Consider the following 21,312-nt stretch of genomic DNA (forward strand, 5'->3'; position numbering starts at 1 on the left):
AACTGAACTAGAACTGAACTAGAACTGAACTAGAACTGAACTAGAACTGAACTAGAACTGAACTAGAACTGAACTAGAACTGAACTAGATCTGAACTAGAACTGAACTGTAACATAAACTGAACCGAATCAAGGGTGCCGTCTCCCGAACTTATAACAAACTCATACTAAAAGTTATGTTTCTATCATTCTTCTCTATGTACAGGTACTCGGCGTTTCCGAACGTGAATTCATGGATCAAATGGGCGTCTATTTTGTCGGCTTTGTTGGACAATATGGTTATGATCGTGTACTCTCCGTACTCGGTCGTCATATGCGTGACTTTCTCAATGGCCTCGATAATTTACATGAATATTTGAAATTCTCCTATCCCCGCATGCGTGCACCTTCGTTCATATGTGAAAATGAAACTAAGCAAGGATTAACCCTACACTATCGCTCGAAACGACGTGGTTTTGTCTACTATACAATGGGACAGATACGTGAGGTGGCACGTTATTTCTATCACAAAGAAATGCATATAGAACTGGTGCGCGAGGAAATACTATTCGATACGGTGCATGTAACATTTCAGTTGACATTCGATAATCGAGCCTTTACACTGGCCTCGTTGGCCATGACACGCGAAGAGAAACATTTGCCAATTAGTGCACATGTGTTATTTGAGATTTTTCCATTTTGTATTGTGTTTGGGTAAGTGGCAGTAGTATCAACAGCATTGTCATCCTCATCCAAACCCGCATTTCTTGTTTATTCATTCATTCCTGTATTCTACATCATCATCATGGAGTTATTGGTCCCTGTTGACATCATCACAACACATTTGTCTTTGTAATGCAAAAATTTTATTTTTTGTTCATTTTGTCCTTAGTGCTGACATGGTTGTTCGTAGCATTGGAAATTCATTAATGGTCATATTGCCAGAGTTATTGGGTAAAAAAATCACAGCATGGTTCGATCTAGTTCGTCCTTTAATTGCCTTTAAATTTCAAACGGTAAGTTTTCGAGATATACATACACTTACAAACACACACACACATACATACACAGAACACCAAATAACATTGCTGCATTGTAATGTTAGAAACACTGTTTCCAAGAGTAGAATGCAACAAACATGGTTTTAGTCATTTTTAGTCCTTGTTAAGTTCATGATTAGTTTAATTCAAGATCGATTCCAATTTTTTTCTAGATTTGTTCCAGATCAATTTTTTATAAGTTCTTTTTCAGTTCTAGACTATTTCTACTTCAGCTTTGCTAAGTTTGTATTAGTTTCTGATCTGATCTAGATAAGATCTATATTAATAACTATATAGATCTAATCATGATCTAACCATAATTAAATCATGATCGAGAGAGTGTTCCCAAGAGTAGAATGCAACAAACATGTTTTTAGTAATTTTTAGTCCTTGTTAAGTTCATGATTAGTTCAATTCAAGATCGATTCCAATTTTTTTCTAGATTTGTTCCAAATCAATTCTTCATAAGTTCTTTTTCAATTCTAGACCATTTCTACTTCAGCTTTGCCTAAGTTTGTATTAGTTTTTGATCCAAATCATGATCGAGAGAGAGTTTCCAAGAGTAGAATGCAACAAACATGTTTTTAGTAATTTTTAGTCCTTGTTAAGTTCATGATTAATTTAATTCAAGATCGATTCCAATTTCTTTTCTAGATTTGTTCCAGATCAATTCTTCCTAAGTTCTATTTCAGTTCTAGACCATTTCTACTTCAGCTTTACTTAAGTTTGTATTAGTTTCTGGTCTGATCTGGATCAGATCTATATTAATAACTGATCATGATCTGACCATAATTAAATCATGATCGAGAAATAGTTCTTATTTAGTTTTTGATCAGTTCTAGATCTCCACTGGATCATTTCTAGTTTAGTTATAGTTATTATTTAAAGTTCTTTCTGAAAACAGTGTTTTTCTAACTAACATCACCTGACGAAACCACAATTCTTACCGATATTAAAATTTCTTTTAACCTTAACAAATACTCACACATTCAATACTGGCAGCCAGCCTGCCAGCAGTATTCTATTGCTAATTGGTTTAATGCTTTCTAACTTTCCTTCTGCATTCATTTCTATTGCCATTCTATTCAATGAAAACAATTAATTTGTGTACATAGTTCAGTAAACCTTATTAACGTATTTATGCATTATAGAGCAGTGTACCATTAGAACCCTAACACTTAACGAAAGTCCTTTTCACACACACATACAATATTAACACATTGTAATTGAATTTCTTTAGTCATTGTTTTTCCTTGTGAATGTATGTGTTTTATATTTTCCTCATATAGATTTTAAATAGAACAAATAATATATTTGAATTGGTAACGGTTGACCCGGTAACCGATAAAGACGATGAACAGAAATCAAATGAATTGATATTACATGAAGATGGTTCAGAATCAGAGAAATCATTAAGGTTAAAAGGTTAGTTTACAGCTCTCTAGTTCATCGTAAACATTTACAAAATTATTCCCATTTATTTAGGTCAAATGGTTTATATGGAAAATTGGAGAATGATTATGTTTTTAGGCACTCCTGTTATGCCGGATTTGAATTCTCTCATAACGACGGGTTTGTACATTAACGATTTGTCAATGCATGATTTCAGCAGGTAATTTTGAAGATTTGTAACTATTTAGTCTTGAAATTAATACTTACCTCGTTTTTCAGAGATCTCATGTTGGCGGGTACACAACAATCGGTCGAATTGAAATTGGCCTTGGATCAGGAGCAGCAAAAGTCGAAAAAGTTAGAAGAATCGATGAGAAAACTGGATGAAGAAATGCGCAGAACAGATGAGTTACTGTATCAGATGATACCGAAACAAGTGGCGGATCGTTTGAGAAGAGGAGAGAATCCAATAGATACGTGTGAGGTAAGAGGAAAAGATTTTTTCTTTCCAGTTGAGTTCAGTTCTAGTTTAGTTCAGTTCTAGTTCAGTTTTAGTTCAGTTCTAGTTCAGTTCTAGTTCAGTTCTAGTTCAGTTCTAGTTCAGTTCTAGTTCAGTTCTAGTTCAGTTCTAGTTCAGTTCTAGTTCAGTTCTAGTTCAGTTCTAGTTCAGTTCTAGTTCAGTTCTAGTTCAGTTCTAGTTCAGTTCTAGTTCAGTTCTAGTTCAGTTCTAGTTCAGTTCTAGTTCAGTTCCAGTTCAGTTCTAGTTCAGCTCTTCATCAGTTCTAGTTCAAGTTCACTTCTAGTTCAGTTCTAGTTCAGTTCTAGTTCAGTTCTAGTTCAGTTCTAGTTCAGTTCTAGTTCAGTTCTAGTTCAGTTCTAGTTCAATTCTTGTTCAGTTCTAGTTCAGTTCTAGTTTAGTTCTAATTCAGTTCTAGTTCGATTCTACCTTAGTTCCAATTCAATTTTTATGTCAAAAGTTCATCTCTCCCCGTTTTCTCATTTTGATTCCAGATGTTTGATTGTGTTTCCATATTATTTTCGGATGTTGTGACTTTCACAGAAATTTGCAGTCGCATCACACCCATGGAAGTCGTTTCCATGTTAAATGCCATGTATTCCATTTTTGACACACTAACCGAACGTAATTCCGTCTATAAAGTCGAAACTATTGGTGATGCTTATATGGTTGTGGCTGGAGCTCCAGAAAAAGATCCAAATCATGCTGAAAAAGTATGCGATATGGCCTTGGACATGGTTGATGCCATCACAGATTTAAAAGATCCCTCAACGGGTCAACATTTACGTATACGCGTAGGTGTACATTCCGGTGCTGTGGTAGCTGGTATTGTGGGTCTTAAAATGCCACGATATTGTCTGTTTGGTGATTCTGTAAATACGGCTTCGCGCATGGAGTCGACGAGTATGGCCATGAAAGTGCATGTATCCGAATCAACAAAAGAGTTTTTGGGACCGAACTATAGACTTACAGAACGTGGTGAGATCGATGTTAAGGGTAAGGGAACAATGAAAACCTATTGGCTGGATGAGCGGGAACATCGTAAACCATTGCAATTGTCCATGGCTCAAGTGCATCCACTATCAGCATATCCTCCAGCGACATCTTCGGCTTCAACAGCCTTAATTGGAGCTACAAAGTCAGTGCCCAAGGCTATAATGCCGGCACCCAGCACAGTGGTAGCCAAGGAAATACCCCCTGTCTCTAAGGCTGTTGCAGTACAAAATCCTACAGAAGTTATTGTCGATAATTCCATGAATGCCTCTTCTCTCACAGAAGATCGCAGTCGCATTTATTCCCCCGTAACTTTCAAAGATGTTGCCCGCCGCAGTATAGCAAACTCACCGGTACGTTCACTTTATGGTGGCAGCACGGTGTCACAGGAAAAAGGACGAGAATCTCGATCTAATTCTACAGGTCATGTATTCATGCGTTCACCTAGTGATGTCTTTGGTTCGCTCATCCTAGACACCGAAGAGTTCTTGGAAGATTTACAAATATCCCGCAGTTCTTTGGCAAATAATTCACAGTGTCCCTGTAGTCCTATACCACCGTTTCGCATTGGTAGTGCTCCTTCTAAACCACGACCCAATAATCCCGATCAATTTACTCCCGAAGAATTGGCCGCCATGGATCAGACTACCCCACCATCAACAGCACCTGCTCGTGATAATTACAATATGAAGTCCTCATCATCAACATCCAGTCTAACGGTGGAGAAAGTGAAAAAAACCAGGTATGAAAGCAAGTATAAGGAAGTTTGATCACAATTCTTTGGAGAGGTTTTATTTTGTCTAGATTTGAATAACGTTTTGAAAGGTGGAAAGTAAGTTCTGAAGTTGAGAGCGTTCTGTTTTTTTTTATTTCCAAATGTTCTGATTGAGTTTAAAGCATGATTTTTAACACTTCTTTGGATTTTTCAAATAATTTAATTATATTTTAATTAAAAATGTTCTACTAACTAATAGATCTTGAAAATTATCTGTATCGGATAAGAATGTTCTATTAAATGGTTGTCTAAATCGGATTAATTTTGCTGTAAAAAATTTGTCTGAATCGGGCGACTTTTGCTCTAGAAAATTTGTCTGAATCAGAGCTACTTTTTTATAGAAAAGTTCTTTGAATCGGAGCAACTTTTTCTTAGAGAAAAGAAGAGTTTTCAAATATTTTAAAATGCATCCCATTTATCTTTCTCTTATAACCACAATTTCTCTTTTATAATTTTTTACTCACTTTTTCTATCTCTTTCACTTAATTGCATTTTCCATTCTTTCTTTCTCTCATTCTCTGTCTCTCTCCCTCTCTCTTTCTTATATTGATAACTCTAATTAGAAAAATAACATTTTCGCCTAGGATTACAAATGTCACAACACCACAAGAAAAACTGGAGAAAACTCGTCCTGCTATGGTCACAACTGCTCCCACCCCAGTCGCCGTATGTCCACAAAAGAAGGTGCAGCAACAAATGAAACAAAAACACTTGCAACAACAAAAACAACTGCAGCAAACCTGTGAAAAGAAATTGGCATTTACTGACAGCCGTTCCACCTCCAAAGAATCAATATCAATGCATTCACCGCCACCCATACGCTCAATGTCAGCGCCGTTGCCTATGTCTAAGGCAGCGCGTAAAGCTTTTCTAGCGGCCAAACAAACTAAAGCTATAGAGAAATTGGATAAGATGATCGAAGAGGTCACAGAGAGTGAACAACAAATGAAAACTTCACACTCCATGAGAATACATGATGTTTTCGGTGATCGTATACAGGGTCAGGGACATGGTGAAGATGACATGGATATGGAAGGAGGTTGTCCACTGTTTTTACCACCACCTCCCAGACATATGGCAAATTCAATATCAGATTCCAATATATGCAGTCATGGGTAAGTTTTTAAGTTTTATATCTGTTGAAAATCCTAAAAAATTTTCTCTTTACTTTAGGCACAGTCATGGTCACGCCCCCACCATGCATCATGCCCCCTGTCATCATGTACATGAACCCTCCTCCTCCACCAAAATCAGCACAAGTCAAAGTTTTAGTCATGCCCGTCATACGGCTTCCATACATCCCTGCTGTTCAGGCTATACACCACACTCCTCCAATGGTCGACACTCACATCGTATGCACTCGAATGCCTGCGAAATACTTTAGACTCTTGTGTGGGACAGCAGTATGTTATCCTTCTTTTTAGGATATTTATTAAACAAAAGCAATGGTTTTCAAAAGTGGCTTTAACAAGGGATTGATGAATTTAAGAAAACAGAAAAAAACCCAAAACAATTGGATATTACTAGTCGAATACTAATCGTATTGTTTTGTATTAAACTTAAGAAAAAAATTTGAACGCTTTAAGTATTTTGTATGTGTAAACTAGTAAGTATGTAGGGTACAAATTTAACATTTTTAGTATAATTAAACAAAAAAATAGCAAATACAAAAAGGAATTTAAATGGATAAGGAAATGGAAAAAAGTTGACCTGATTAAGATAAGTTTTCAATTAAATTAAATCTCATATAATTTCAATAATTTTGCAATACATAAAGTTCATCTGATTCTGAAAATCTGTATATAAATATTGATCTTATATAGTTAACTTTTGTTTAGAAAAAGTTGACCAGACAACTTTTCTATAGGAAAAGTTAAACCAACCTTTTTAAACTAAAAGTTGATCTGATTAAGACAACTTTTTTATAGAAAAAGCTATTCTGATTCACACAACTTTTCTATAGAAAAAGTTAATCCGATTCACACAACATTTCTATTGAAAAATTTTATCAGATTTATATAGAAAAAGTTGATCTTTCGATCTTGATCTTTTCTCTACAAAAAGTTGACTACATTTCTATTGAAAAATTACTCTGGGAAAGAGAAAATTGTGCGTAAAAAAGTTAATCATAATCAGACATCTTTTCTACAAAAAGATCTGATCAATTATATATAACTTTTCTATAGAAAAAGTTGATCAGATTTAGATAACTTAGGGCGTATTTTTTACTACTCTAGTAAAAAGAAGATGTGATCAAATATAAATAACTTTTCTATAGAAAAAGTTGATCAGATTTTAACAACTTAAGGCGGTTTTCTTATTACTTTAGTTAAACTAGACTTAACTTGTTGTTACATTAAACTCGTAACAAATTTAGGCAGACTTTAATCAATGATTGTGTTTTTCAGTTATGGATTTAAGTTTAGTTAACTTTGTTAGTATTGTCTACTTTTCACTTAAAAACATAAACAATAAACAGCTGTTTTTTGCAAATATTACTTTTATAAAATGAAAATTTTTGAAAAAATGTTAAATAAATATTTAAAACAATAATATTTATAAAACAAATCAAAAAATTGCTATTTACTTAAAATGTTAAGTTTTTGTTCTTCCAAATTTTTTTTTTTTTTTTGCTTTTGTAAATTGTTTTGTCTCACTTACAACTTATGTTTAAGTGATCAATAACACTCAGAGCGGATTTCTTACTACTCTAGTTAAACTAGACTAAACTTACATTAAACTCGTAATAAATTAGGCGGTCTTTAATTGATGATTGTGTTTTTCAGTTATGGATTTATGTTTAATTAACTTTGTCGGTATTGTCAACTTTTCACTTAAAAACATAAACAATAAACAGCTGTTTTTTGCAAATATTACTTTTGTGAAATGAAATTTTTTGGAAAAATGTTAAATAAACATTTAAAACAATAACAATAATATTAATAAAACAAATTAAATTATAATGAATCCTCCAAAGTTGTTTTTGAGTACTCAGTTAGTTAATTTTGTTTACTAGTTTAAGCGCCCAATGGAGGTGGTTTAAACTTTTGCAAAGAATGCAAAATTGTGGACAGCTGAGCAAAAAAATAATAAATTTTTATGTTAAAAATATAGTAAAACTTAAGGACCTTTAAAAATACATTATTTTTGTGTCAAATTTAAGTTTTTATTAATTTTCATGTTACACTTACCATTCTTCTTTTTTTCTAAAACATGTATTATTTTGATAACAAACAGTGACATTTCTGCTGTTTTGTATGGCAACACTACGAAGTTTAATCTTGTAGTTAAAAACATCAAAGAGGATAAACATTAGAATCAATTTATCTTTAGATTAACTAATCTGATTATTAATTGAAAAACACAAAACATATCTTAAACTAGGTTTAAATAATGTAAATTATCTTTATCTAAAAATCCCGCCCTGATCTATGAAAAAAGTAACCCAAATTTATTATAAAATTGTAAATCGTTTCCTTATCCAATTTATTTCCTTTAAAAAAAGTCAAATTAATAATCTTTGAAAGTTTCTATATTCTATACAAAATAATTTAAATATAATTAAAAGAAACTATACATAAGTATACCTCTTAAAAGGACAATATATATATTTTTTGGAAAGAGAAATCTTAATAAAAGAAAAACTAAAAAAATAGTAAGAAGAAATATAAATAAATTATTTTTGCCTCTATATATAAATTTAAAAAAAAATACTCTTTAAAAATAAAACAAACAAAAGAAAACCAAGTATTTAATTACTTAATTATAGTTAGGAATAAAGCATATCCAAAAAATTAGTTAATAAGTCTAAGAGGACTAAAGAGTTATATATTTTATTTAATGTTTTTTTCTAACTAAATACTCGTTTATATTTTTTGAAATTTAATATAAAAAGTGGTTTAAAATACAATTTAAATGGACTTAGTACGCTTTTTTAGTACAATTTTAAAATATGTATATTCTTTGTTATTAATGTCTAAATATTAAACACCCTGTAAAAAAAATTTGCTTAAATAATTAATAAATGTTTCTTAGAAACGCCCTGTTTAGCAAATTGTTAACTTAAAAAATAGTCAAGACACTCTGTTGCTATAATACAACTAGTCAAAACAACAACCACATAAGTTCAGGCCAAAAAGGATAATATTCTGTGATATCCTTTAAAACATTTGTTCATTAAAAATTATATTTATATAAACATAAGATTAGTCAAAACATGAACATAAGATTAGTCAAAACATGAACCAAAACAAATCAAAACAAACAACTCTCACTCAATCAATCACTTACTCACTCTCTCTCTTTCTCTATTTCATTTCACTAGTCAGTCATTTTTTTTGTTGTTTTCTCCATTTCTCCTTTTTACATTCAGTTTAGTTGTAAACAACACCACGAGTTATAGAAAGCTCTAGTGAAATTGTATTGTATTAATAAAGTTTTAGTTAAATTAAATAAGAAATATTGTATTATTATGGTTTTAAGTGTTAATTTATTATAGTTAAATGTGTAAATGTTTTAAAAATTACAACAACAAAATCAAAACAACAAAACAAAGTATAAACAAAAAAGTGGCTTGCCAATTGTTAAATGGAAATTAAATTATAAATACAATAAATAAATACAAAAAGTGTTTTAATAATTCAATTAAAAATGCACAAAAGTTAACAAATAAAAGTTCCTGCAACAGGTAAGTGTTATATTTTTAATTATTTTCCACTTGAGTGGCACGGCAGCAACAGCTTGACAGCCGGCCGCAGGCCAACAGAAAAAAACATGATTAATTCTGCCTTGTTTATCAAAATACAAATAAACAATAGACAAACAGGTATTTGAACAACTTTTTCTATTTTTGTTTGATTTAAAACATGTTTTTCTTTTAAAAATTGTTTTATTAAACATTTGTTTGCATCAAAGCAAATTTTCCTTAAAAAAATTGCTTTAGGAAACTTTTTCCAAAGAAATTTCAGAAAAAAAGATTGTCAAAAAGAACATAGACATGTTTAGATAAACTGTTGAAACTGCAGGAACATTACAACCACTTTTCCACACAAGAGTTGTGTGAATCAGATACACTTTTAGACAAACAGGTATTTGAACAACTTTTTCTATTTTTGTTTGAATTAAAACATGTTTTTCTTTTAAAAATTGTTTTATTAAACATTTGTTTGCATCAAAGCAAATTTTCCTTAAAAAAATTGCTTTAGGGAAACTTTTTCCAAAGAAATTTCAGAAAAAAAGATTGTCAAAAAGAACATAGACATGTTTAGATAAACTGTTGAAACTGCAGGAACATTACAACCACTTTTCCACACAAGAGTTGTGTGAATCAGATACACTTTGTCTATAGAAACGTTTTTTTGAATCAGAGTAACTTTTTGTCAAGTAAAGTTTTCTGAATCCGATTAAGTTTTTATATTGAAAAGTTTTCTGAATCATAACAAATTCCTCTATAGAAAAGTTGTCTGAATAAGAGTAACTTTTCCTATAGAAAGGTTATCTGAATCTGAGTAATTTAGACAACCTTTCTACAGAAAAGATGTCTGAATCAGAACAACTTTTTCTATAGAAAAGTTTGATGTACATCTCAACACCTTCTTTTATAGAAAAATTGTGTTGAATCACAGAAACATCTTCTATAGAAAAGTTTTGTTCACCACAGCGCTTTCGTCTATAGAAAAGTTGTGTGAATCTCAGGAATTTTTCTATAGAAAAGTTGTGTATTTTTGATGAAAAGTTGTGTTTATCAGAACACTTTCTTCTATAGAAAAGTTGTGTGAATCGGAACAATACTTCTATAGAGAAGTTGTCTTCATCGGAAAAACTACTTCTATAGAAAAGGTGTTTGAATCTTGTGTAAATTACAAAACCTTCTTTTATGAAAAAGTTGTGTAAATCACAGAAACTTCTTCTATACAAAAGTTGTGTGAATCACAGGTACTTTTTCTATAGAAATGTTATGTGAATCACAGTAACTTTTTCTATAGGAAAGTTATGTGAATCACAGCAAGTTATGTCTAAATAAAAGCAACTTTTTCTATAGAAAAGTTGTGTCTAAATAAAGTCAACTTTTTCCATTTAATAGTTGTCTGAATCAGAGCAACTTCTTCTATAGAAAACGTCTTCTATATAACAACGTTTTCTATAGAAAAGTTGTCCTGAATCACAGAAACTTTTGCTATAGAAAAGTTGTGTCTAAATAAAAGCAACTTTTTCTATAGAATAGAAGTGTGAATAACAGCATCTTTTACTAAAGAAAAGTTGTGTGAATCATAGCAACTATTTCTATACAAAAGCTATATGAATCCCAGCATCTTTCCAATAGAAAAGATTTGTAAATCGAAGAAACTTTTTCTATAGAAAAGTTGTGTGTAAATGAAAGCAACTTTTTCTATTGAAAAGTTGTCTGAATCAAAGTAACTTCTTTTATAGAAAAGTTTACGTAAACAGAACAACTTCTTTTGTAGAAATTGTGTTTGAATTAGAACAACTTTTTCAATAGAAAACTATAGACTTGGTCAATACTAGGAAACTTTTGTTGATAAACTTTTTCTTAATTCTCTTTGAAGTTTTCTTAGAGAAACTTTTGTTTCACAAACTACCTATTGATTTGTTGTACGAATGAGAATAATAACAAAACAAAACAAGTTTTCGAGTACGGAAAACTCCGTACCACGAGAGAGATGAATGATATTCTTTCTCTCTCAAGCCAAATCAAAAGATTCCCAAAAAAAAGTTTCCTAGTGTGGACCGGCAGATAGCAAGCAAAGTTGTCTTAATTAGTGTTACTATTTTTCTACTCTTATTCTTATTAATTTCTCCTTACAATAAATAGTTCAAACACACACACAAATTTTATCCTTCCAATTACAACTGGCAGTGATTTGCTTTTTATTTAAAATTTTTCTTTTAAAATGAATATTTTTCTTTCTAAATACAAATTTAATAACATATTCGTTTTTTTAAAAATTTCATTGTTTTTTGAAAAAAGCTTTACAAGCATAAAATAATAATTTTAATAAATATAATAAATCTGTAGATTTAGTGTAAATAAATATTATTTTCATTTAATATCTAAAAAATTTGTGATTAGAGATCTTTGTGGAGCGTTATGATAAAAAGTTTTCCAAAGTGTTAAACATAAAATTAGTGTATTTACAAACTAAATAAATGCTTTTGCTAAAAAATTTTGATATTCCAAATAGCTTTTGTATTAAATGGCTAAAGCTGTTTTAAATAAATTATAAAACTAAGTAAATAGTTTAACAATTTAATTTTAATTAAAATATGGAATTTTTCAATTTGTTGGTTTTACATTATAAATAATTTGTTGTTCTTCTTTTTAAAATACCAAATAACAAAATCTAAAGGCAGTGTAAAAATTTGACTTAAATTTAATATGTTTTTTTTTTTTTTTTTGTTTTTATCGCTTTTTTAAATATAATTAATTTTCTTTATATATAAATCTATAAAATATACTTATAAGTATATAATTTTGTAATATATATGTATATTTGACTAGCATATATGAGTAAACAACAAAAAGTTAATTTATTTACTTTTTGTGTTATTTAAGAGTGGGTGGGTTTAATTGCGAGTTTATGATGATTTTTTTTTACTCTTTGAAATGAAAATTAAACTTCAAATAATGATGGCGTCTGCACATACTCGGTATTCTCATAGATAATTGTACCATCTGAGGTCTCTATAGTTTTGATTAGGGTCTTGCAATAGAAACAAACTTTCGAATTCATTAGATGTTGAAGTATACAATTGTTGCACGACTGATGTTTGCAGGGATTAAAAACAACAGTTATGGGTTTGGCACAACAGATCGGACAAAGAGAATCTTCGGAAGGCAAGGTAATATCGGAAAGTAAAGATTGTTTAGCCTTAAGCATATCAATAAGGCGGCGTACACGTTCGATTTCTTCGACAGTAACATGAGTTGGAACTAAATGATTTAAGAAAATTTTACAATAAACAAAATTATTATTTTCTTATTTTCTTTTTTAAAAAAACAAAAACTTACAATCTGTTAATGTAAACTTAAGTATGGGAGGATCTGCTCGTATTCTTTTCGTAGAGGTAGTAGGTTGAGGAACTCTTACATCATTTGTCAGTGGATCTATATGAGGTCTAGTCGATGGATCAAAATTACCTCTAGGTATTTCGCTTTGTTGTAATATCGGGGTTTTTATTTCACCCAAAGCAAACTCCAAATTGGCAAATTGAAAACTAGGATCAGTTAAAAGGGCTCGGGTTATGCGGGTGACCTAAAGGAGTAAAACAAGTTGTCAAATAATTGTCTAAAACAGAGCAACTTTTTCTATAGAAAAGTTGTTTGTAACAGTGAAACTTTTCCTATAGAAATGTTGTCTGTAACAGAGCAACTTTTTCTATAGAAAAGTTGTCTGTAACAGAGCAACTTTTTCTATAGAAAAGTTGTCTGTAACAGAGCAACTTTTTCTATAGAAAAGTTGTCTGTAACAGAGCAACTTTTTCTATAGAAAAGTTGTCTGTAACAGAGCAACTTTTTCTATAGAAAAGTTGTCTGTAACAGAGCAACTTTTTCTATAGAAAAGTTATCTGTAACAGAACAACTTTTTCTATAGAAAAGTTGTCTGTAACAGAGTAACTTTTTCTATAGAAAAAGTGTATGTAACAGAGCAACTTTTTCTAAAGAAAAGCTGTCTGTAACAGAACAACTTTTTTTATAGAAAAGTTGTATGTAACATAGCAACTTTTTCTATAGAAAAGTTGTCAGTAACAGAGCAACATTTTCTATAAAAAAGTTGTCTGTAACAGAGCAACAATTTCTATAGAAAAGATGTCTGTAACAGAGAAACTTTTTCTATAGAAAAACTGTCTGTAACTGAGCAACTTTTTCTATAGGAAAGCTGTCTGTAACAGAGCAACTTTTTCTATAGAAAAGTTGTCTGTAACAGAGCAACTTTTTCTATAGAAAAGTTGTCTGTAACAGAGCAACTTTTTCTATAGAAAAGTTGTCTGTAACAGAGCAACTTTTTCTATAGAAAAGTTGTCTGTAACAGATCAGAATATAGAGAAGAAAATACGCCAGAATGAGAACAATAAAAATCTGATAACTACCTTAGTTGGATTCTTATCATTATCCATTTCCTCCTTAAATAAAGCCAACAATATACCCAATGCTGCTGTTATAATGGGAAAATGTGTAACAGCATTTAAATCAGCCGAACACATATCAACTACAAATTGAAAACATCCTGGAGGTACGGTGACACGTGATAAAACCTGACTGATAAGTTGACAAACACGATTCAAAACCAAATCACTATTAGGACGGCATTGATCATGAAATATATCGGGAGCTACGGAAATAATCATTTCTAAACAGCGCATCAAAGAGACAGTCAACTCAAAACACATTGAACAAATCTTCAATTGTTTTGGTTCAAAAACTGTATTCTCCTGGCGATGAGCAGTATTTTGTATCTAATGAAAAAAATATATATTAAAAGATTTAAGATTCCTTTAACATCAAATACCAACCTCTTGTAAAAGTAATATAAACTCGGAAAAGGCCCAATTTAATTGACTTAAGACCGAATTCAAAAAGGCCGTTGCAAATGGTTCATCTTCTATTAGTTTGGCTCCTATTAGCTGTTGAAAGTGTTTAGAGGGATTTGCTGGTGCTATATTATGCAGCAATCCTGTATGCGTCTCATTTTTGGCACGTGAACGACAAAGACCAATTTGCAAAGGTGAATTACCACCCTGCCAAACACATGGTTGGCGGGCATCACTATAAGCAAAACCATCACCCAACCAGAAGCGTAAAAGTAACCAGTTACTTTGACCCCAGGCACGATTTTCATAAGGCCGCAATAAGGCTTTTACTAAAGCTAATTGACTGTTAAATAGAAAAATTTTTAGATTTCAAATAATTCTTTACACTTCATTCTTTTGTGTTACCTTTTTTTGGGTGCTTTTTCCAATGCCCTTATACCCGATCGATGACATGTTAATGTACCCAAAGCTTGTAGTAAAGAATCTTTACATGAAGCCAAAATAATGCGTGGATCTGCTGAGTGTACACTTAAGAAATCGGCCACCATACTTATAACACATTCCGAATCTTGTACCTCAAATTGTACTACCAAATCGTGATTACTAAAATCCATTACTGTATCCAGCAGTATGGGTAATATGTTGATATAAACTTCGGGTACAAAGGAAAATAAATTACCTTGATGGGAAGAAGCCTGTAAAACGATGGAATTAGAATAAGGAAGAGATTTATATTTGTTCAAAAAAAGTTGATCCAACTTTTCTATAGAAAAAGTTGCTCTGTCACAGACAACTTTTCTATAGAAAAAGTTGCTCTGTCACAGACAACTTTTCAATAGAAAAAGTTGCTCTGTCACAGACAACTTTTCTATAGAAAAAGTTGCTCTGTCACAGACAACTTTTCTATAGAAAAAGTTGCTCTGTTACAGACAACTTTTCTATAGAAAAAGTTGCTCTGTTACAGACAACTTTTCTATAGAAAAAGTTGCTCTGTTACAGACAACTTTTCTATAGAAAAAGTTGCTGTGTTACAGACAACTTTTCTATAGAAAATGTTGCTGTGTTACAGACAACTTTTCTATAGAAAAAGTTGCTCTGTTACAGACAACTTTTCTATAGAAAAAGTTGTTCACTTTAAGTAATGGTTATGTTGATATGTTTAAGACAAAAGTTGCTCTGTGAAGTTGACCTACATTTAAGGTCCTTAAAGTTTTCTCCAATAACCAAATTAACAATAAACGTTTTTTCTGACCCAAAGCTACAGCTCTAAACCAGGCTTGTTTACGAGCCAAATCAATCGAACGTTTCTATAAAAAAAAACAGAAATTTTTAATAATTTTCAACTAAAATTGGAAAGTAAAACAAATACCGCAAAAACATTTTCCCTCTGACTAAATTTAGTTCTTAACTCTGAAACCACATGAGAATGCTGATCATTCATACAAACACTGGCATGATCTTCTAAAGCTTGCAGTTTCTTTTCAACATCTTCACGATAATATTTGGTTTCTAAAAGAACATCATTTAAGGCAGCTATTTCATCGCGTACCGAAGCAATCTGTAAAGTAATAAAAGGAAAAGTTGAAAAAGAATAGGATTTCAGTTTTCAGAACCTACCTTAACAATGTATTTATGTCCCACACAATAATAATATAAAACACATAAATCCAATAATTGAAATAAAGAAGATTCGTTGTCACTATTGCCGGCAGTTATTTCTAATGTATTATTCACCCGGGGATTTATAAAAGAAGTAAAAGTGGCCGAATTGCTAAGTGAAAGAGAAAACCTTTGTGAACAAACATAATTAAGGAAATTGCTGAGAGAATTTAAAACATACCCAGCAGGACGACCTATAATGGAAATATTATTTATAGTATCAGCAGCTGGAAGGGAATTAAGTTTTAGTTAAAATAGATGAGATTTTGTTATTATAAAAGAAAAACTTACTCAATTCTGCTACTCTTACAATAACCCGATCATCTTCTATTAGCTCTTGGGTTCTTTCCGTACCCAAATACTGTTGTATTTCTTGACGATGAACTTTGCGTAAGTGAGACAATACCCCACCCACACGATCATAATGTTGATACTCAAAACTGCCATCATAAAAGTATTTGGGTTTAATTTCTATATCATTGCCAGGCATTTCCTTGTCAAAGGTGGTCTTGGTAACATCCACCAGAATGCCAATAAAAGCTAAGGCCACTGTATTCTCAATGGGATGTAAAATACTCGATTGCATAAAGAAAAAAGAATGAAAAGGCTGAAACGTTTAAGAAAAATTAGTGTTTCTTATTTCCTGTTAATGATATTCATATTACCCTTTGTTCCATGGACAAATCCATAACATATCTACGTAGTTTAGCTAAAAACAATTTACGTGAAGAGGGCGTTTTATCATCACCATCATTATTCGTGAGTAAGGTTAGTAATAGAGTCTTTTGTAAGGCATATAAGAAATCCGTAGACTTGGCTATTTTCTCTACAACCGACATATATTTACTTTTCGGACCACCAATACCCTCTGTCCAGGCCATATGATTGGGTATTAAATTTTGCATATAATTAAACTCCGGAGGACGTATATACATCAATAAAGCCAAACTACAAAGTTTAACAATTATAATTTTTTCAAAATAAAAATAAACAAAATCAAACTTACTAATGTTTTTTGAAAAACTTATGTTCCAAATAGGTTTTCCTAGTACGTGTATGATTACACAGACATATTAAGATCTGTAAGGCATGACGCTGCTGCTCATAGTCCAAACCCTTATTGGTATGTGTAAAATTACTAAGCATAGCATTGGCTAATTTCTTTAAAAGAAACTTCATTTCATCCACTTCTAAATAATTCCAAAATATATTCAATAAAGCACCCAAAATACTTTCCGCATGACCGGGTAATATCGAATCAGTTTCATTTCTATAAAGACCATCAAATAATAGGAAAACATTTAAATTTTAATAATCCCTCTGCACTCACTTCATATTGCACATTTGTCCTATTAAAGGTAATAGTTTATCTTCGATGACATAGGTATTAAACAGCAACGGTGTCAGCTTATCTATCAGTAGAGTACAAAACACCACATATACCGTTTTCTTTGTTGATAATTTATCATCCTTAGGCCTTTTTCTCATTTCACAATTATGACGTGCCACTACTAAGGCTAAATTTTGTAAATACTCCAATAGCAAATTGGCTTTTTCTAAACATATCAAAGGTTTAGCCATTAAGGGCATATAACCCGGTACGGGATACTTAAAGGGGGCATTACCAAAATTTGCCTGTACCCCCTGATTGTAGCCCAATGATATGGCTGGAAAAAAACTTATATTTGGTCCTTTTTCAAGTTTTTCAAAGGCCGGACCCATGGATTTGCCATTGCGATAGAATTCTATCAATTCTTTGTCTACATCTATGGTTACACCAATAATATCACCAATTTGCCATTTCTCACCGTATCTGAGGGAAAAAGAAAGAAGTTTAAAATCAATTTAAATGTATTGAATTCTCTAAAAACGTTGCCACAAATAGAGCAAATTGTTGTCATCAGAAGAAACAATACCTCTATAGAAAAGTTGTCTTGAAAAGAAAAACTTTTTCAATAGAAATCAAATAGAACAACTTTTTACAGAAAAATTGTTCTAAATAGAACCACTTTTTACATAAAAGTTGTCTCAAACAAAGCAACTTTTTTTCTACAAAAATATTGTCTCAAATAGAGCAACTTTTTCTACGCAAAAGTTATCTCAAACAGATAAATTTTTCTATAGAATAGATTTCTCAAACATAGCAACTTTTCTATATAAATGTTGACCTAAAGAAAGCATCTTTTTCTATAGAAATGTTGTCTTAAAAAGGCAACTTTTTCTATAGAAAAGTTGTCCAAAAGAGAGCAACTTTTTCTATAGAAAAGTTGTCTTAAAGAGAGCAACTTTTTTTATAGAAAAGTTGTCTTCAAGAGAGCAACTTTTTCTATAGAAAAGTTGTCTTCAAGAGAGCAACTTTCTCTATAGAAAAGCTGTCTTCAAGAGAGCAACTTTTTCTATAGAAAAGCTGTCTTCAAGAGAGCAACTTTTTCAATAGAAAAGTTGTTTAAACTAGAGCAACTTTTTCTATAGAAAAGTTGTCTTCAAGAGAGCAACTTTTTCAATAGAAAAGTTGTTTAAACTAGAGCAACTTTTTCTATAGAAAAGTTGTCTTAAAGAGAGCAGCTTTTTCTATAGAAAAGTTGCGTTAAAGAGAGCAACTTTTTTTTGCAGAAAAGTTGTTTTAAAGAGAGCAACTTTCTCTATAGAAAAGTTATCTCAAACAGAGCAACTTTTTCTATAGAAAAATTATCTCAAATAAAACAACTTTTTCTATAGAATAGATGTTTCAAACAGAACAACTTTTTCTATAGAAAAGCAACATTTAAAATTGAAAAAAACGGTTTTCTACAGAAAAGTACCTTCATTTTCACACCACAACAAATCATAACAATTTAATACCCAAATCCTTTCGCCTTCATCCAAATGTGTCATCAACATTATGTCCTTGAAATGTCTGGCATAAATAATAGAAAGTGTCACTAATACTTACTTTGTCGTAGCGATGTGCCAACTTTGTTGTTTACTGCCATCATAACCATAACTTAGTTTTGAATCACCCACTCCACTGTTTTCATTGAATATACATTTGCTGGAACACCAACCAACTTGCATCACTCCTTTGCTGTGCAATTGTAACTAGAAAAGAAATACATATAACAAAAAAGTGAGACACACACACAGACAGACCAAAGAACAACAAAAACAAAACAGAGAAAAATTTCTATAGAACAAAAAGTGAAAGTATTTTTCATTGTTGTTTACATCTCATTTCACTTACAGCAAAACTAAACAAACAAATAAACAGACGACATGCCTTTACACTTTATGTCGGCAATCGTATGAAATGAAAAAGGTCATTGATATTTTTCGTTTCGGTTTTTTGTTAAAGACAGTCTGTCTATTGGTCTGGCTGGCTGTGTGTTTGCTAGTTGTATTTAGTTATTACCTCATACATCCACCTTTCCCCATAGACGCAAACATTTGCTTTGATGGTATTGAAACTACCCTGCGACCTGACCGATAATCTATCATTGGCTATGCGCACCGTTGAGGAAAAATCAATATCAAATATAACCAATTCTGGTCCCAACCTTGACCGCATTTCCAATTGTTGCTTTAGTACATCCTCCTTACATTTAACCTCGATGCCATCCAATTTTTCCTTTAGCCAGGACTTCACCAATACCATTTGCCTGCAAAAGGACAAATGACTTGGTTTTTTTAAAACAACCATTTCAGGGCAAAAAGTTTGTTGTTCACCCATTCATACTCACTCCGGCAAACACATGTCTTCGGTGCGTGGCTTTTGTGAGGCCACTGAACTTATGTTGACCTTATCAGCAGCCCCTGCTGCTTCTTTTTCCATTTCTTGCGGTTCAACAACATCCTGTTGTTGAGATGACTCCTGTTGTTCTAATGGATCTTGTGGTTCAGTTAACTTTTCAAATATATCTTCACCAAATATTTTTATAAATAATTTTGCTATAGACATGTTTATGAACCGGTGTCCAAACACTTTTTCCTAAATTCTAACACGGTCGTCGCTGCCGTTGTGATTACGTTGGGGAAAAAAACGATTTGTTGTAAAAAGAAAATACTCTTAATTTGTCTCGTAAATTTTAATTGATTTTTCTATGGTTTTTATGAATTTTGTGAATGAAACTATTTAAATTTTAATGTTCACTTTATTTTTAATTTATAGATATAATAATTTTTATTTAAAATTTATTTGAATTTTCACCAAAAAAAATTATTTTTCTAATTTTTTATCCTAATAGAATAATAGTTCTGTGCACAACAATTCTCCTGCCATTTGTTGTTGTCTTCTTTAGTGTTTTCTTTACAACTCTCTTTTAGTTTTGACAATTATATGAAAATAATCATTCACAATAGTGTTTTGTAATATGCAGTGGCATGAGGTGGAAGTAACTGTAGCCTGTGTTATAAAAAGTGCATTTCAAAATTGACAAATGAGAATGAAGTAACGGTAATTTAGTGGTATAATGAAGATTTAGCTAATTATTCTCAATAGTGTTTTGTAATAGGCAATGGGGTGAGGTGGAAGTAACAGTAACAGTAGTATTGTAAAAAAGAGCACTTCAAAATTGTTAAATGAGAATTTAATAACGGTAATTGGGTGGTATAATGAAAATATAGCTAATCATTCACAATAGTGTGTTTTTAATATGCAATATGGTGAGATGGAAGTAACAGTAACTTGTTTTTTTAAAAAGTGCACTTCAAAATTGGCAAATAAGAATTAAATAACGGTAATTTGGTGATTCTAGTTCCTAGAAGGGTTCTATAAATCGAAAAGTCGACTTTGGAAATAAAAGTCAAAAAAAGTCGAAAATAGTCGAAAAGTTAGAAAATATCGAATAGTCGAAAAAGTCGAAAATAGTCGAAATATCGGAAATAGTCGAAAAGTCCGAAAAAGTCATAAAGTCGGAAAAAGTCGAAAATAGTCAGAAAAACGTCGAAAAAAGTCGAAAATAGTCAAACAGTCGAAAATTGTTGAAAATCGAAGAAAATAGTCGAAATGTCGAAAAAGTCAGAAAGTCGAAAAAAGTGGAAAAGTCGACTATTTACAAAATACTAAAAGTCGAAAAGTCTTAAAGTTGACTTTTAACTAACTGAAAAAAGTCGTAAAATCGACTTTGCATAAAGTGCAAAAAAGTCGACTTTTAATTAAATGCAAAAATCGAAATGTCGACTTTCAACTTTAGAACCCTCGGAACTAGATCGACTTTTCTACTTTTGCATTTAGTTAAAAGTTGACTTTTCGACTTTTTGCATTTTATGCAAAGTCGATTTTTCAACTTCGTCATTTTTCATTTAGTTAAAAGTCGACTTTTAGACTTATCGACTTTTAGTATATTTTATAAATAGTCGATTTTTTGTCTTTTCGATTTTTTTTTACTTTTTGACTTTTATTTACGAAGTCGAATCTTCGACTTTTTTCATAGT

General features: G+C 31.4%; 2 protein-coding genes across 4 annotated transcripts; one reads left to right on the forward strand and one right to left on the reverse strand.

Annotated features, from left to right (window-relative positions):
• The first annotated feature begins 204 nt into the window (after window positions 1–204).
• Window positions 205–6,605, forward strand: LOC111678243 (soluble guanylate cyclase 88E). Of its 2 annotated transcripts, none has more exons than XM_046950441.1 (8): window positions 205–692; window positions 871–994; window positions 2,308–2,443; window positions 2,504–2,630; window positions 2,690–2,894; window positions 3,422–4,662; window positions 5,259–5,810; window positions 5,869–6,605. In XM_046950441.1, the coding sequence occupies exons 1-8, from the start codon at window positions 232–234 to the stop codon at window positions 6,077–6,079; spliced, it is 3,057 nt and encodes a 1,018-aa protein (XP_046806397.1). In that variant the 5' UTR covers window positions 205–231; the 3' UTR covers window positions 6,080–6,605. The 2 variants fall into 2 exon arrangements, with proteins under 2 accessions (XP_046806397.1, XP_046806396.1); XM_046950440.1 differs by having other exon boundaries at window positions 207–692; window positions 5,280–5,810.
• Window positions 6,606–11,545: 4,940 nt separating this feature from the next.
• LOC111678234 (E3 ubiquitin-protein ligase RNF123) lies at window positions 11,546–20,178 on the reverse strand. Of its 2 annotated transcripts, none has more exons than XM_046949713.1 (16): window positions 19,620–20,178; window positions 19,292–19,556; window positions 18,836–18,981; window positions 17,234–17,716; window positions 16,910–17,173; window positions 16,569–16,851; window positions 16,195–16,510; window positions 16,085–16,130; window positions 15,862–16,015; window positions 15,614–15,802; window positions 15,438–15,551; window positions 14,650–14,939; window positions 14,227–14,587; window positions 13,804–14,169; window positions 12,725–12,968; window positions 11,546–12,646 (listed from the first exon to the last, which is right to left on the reverse strand). In XM_046949713.1, the coding sequence occupies exons 1-16, from the start codon at window positions 19,835–19,837 to the stop codon at window positions 12,327–12,329; spliced, it is 4,059 nt and encodes a 1,352-aa protein (XP_046805669.1). In that variant the 5' UTR covers window positions 19,838–20,178; the 3' UTR covers window positions 11,546–12,326. The 2 variants fall into 2 exon arrangements, with proteins under 2 accessions (XP_046805669.1, XP_046805670.1); XM_046949714.1 differs by having other exon boundaries at window positions 19,292–19,538; window positions 19,620–20,177.
• Window positions 20,179–21,312: the final 1,134 nt, after the last annotated feature.

This window comes from Lucilia cuprina, chromosome 4 (genome assembly GCF_022045245.1).
Source record: "Lucilia cuprina isolate Lc7/37 chromosome 4, ASM2204524v1, whole genome shotgun sequence".
NCBI lineage: Eukaryota > Metazoa > Arthropoda > Insecta > Diptera > Calliphoridae > Lucilia > Lucilia cuprina.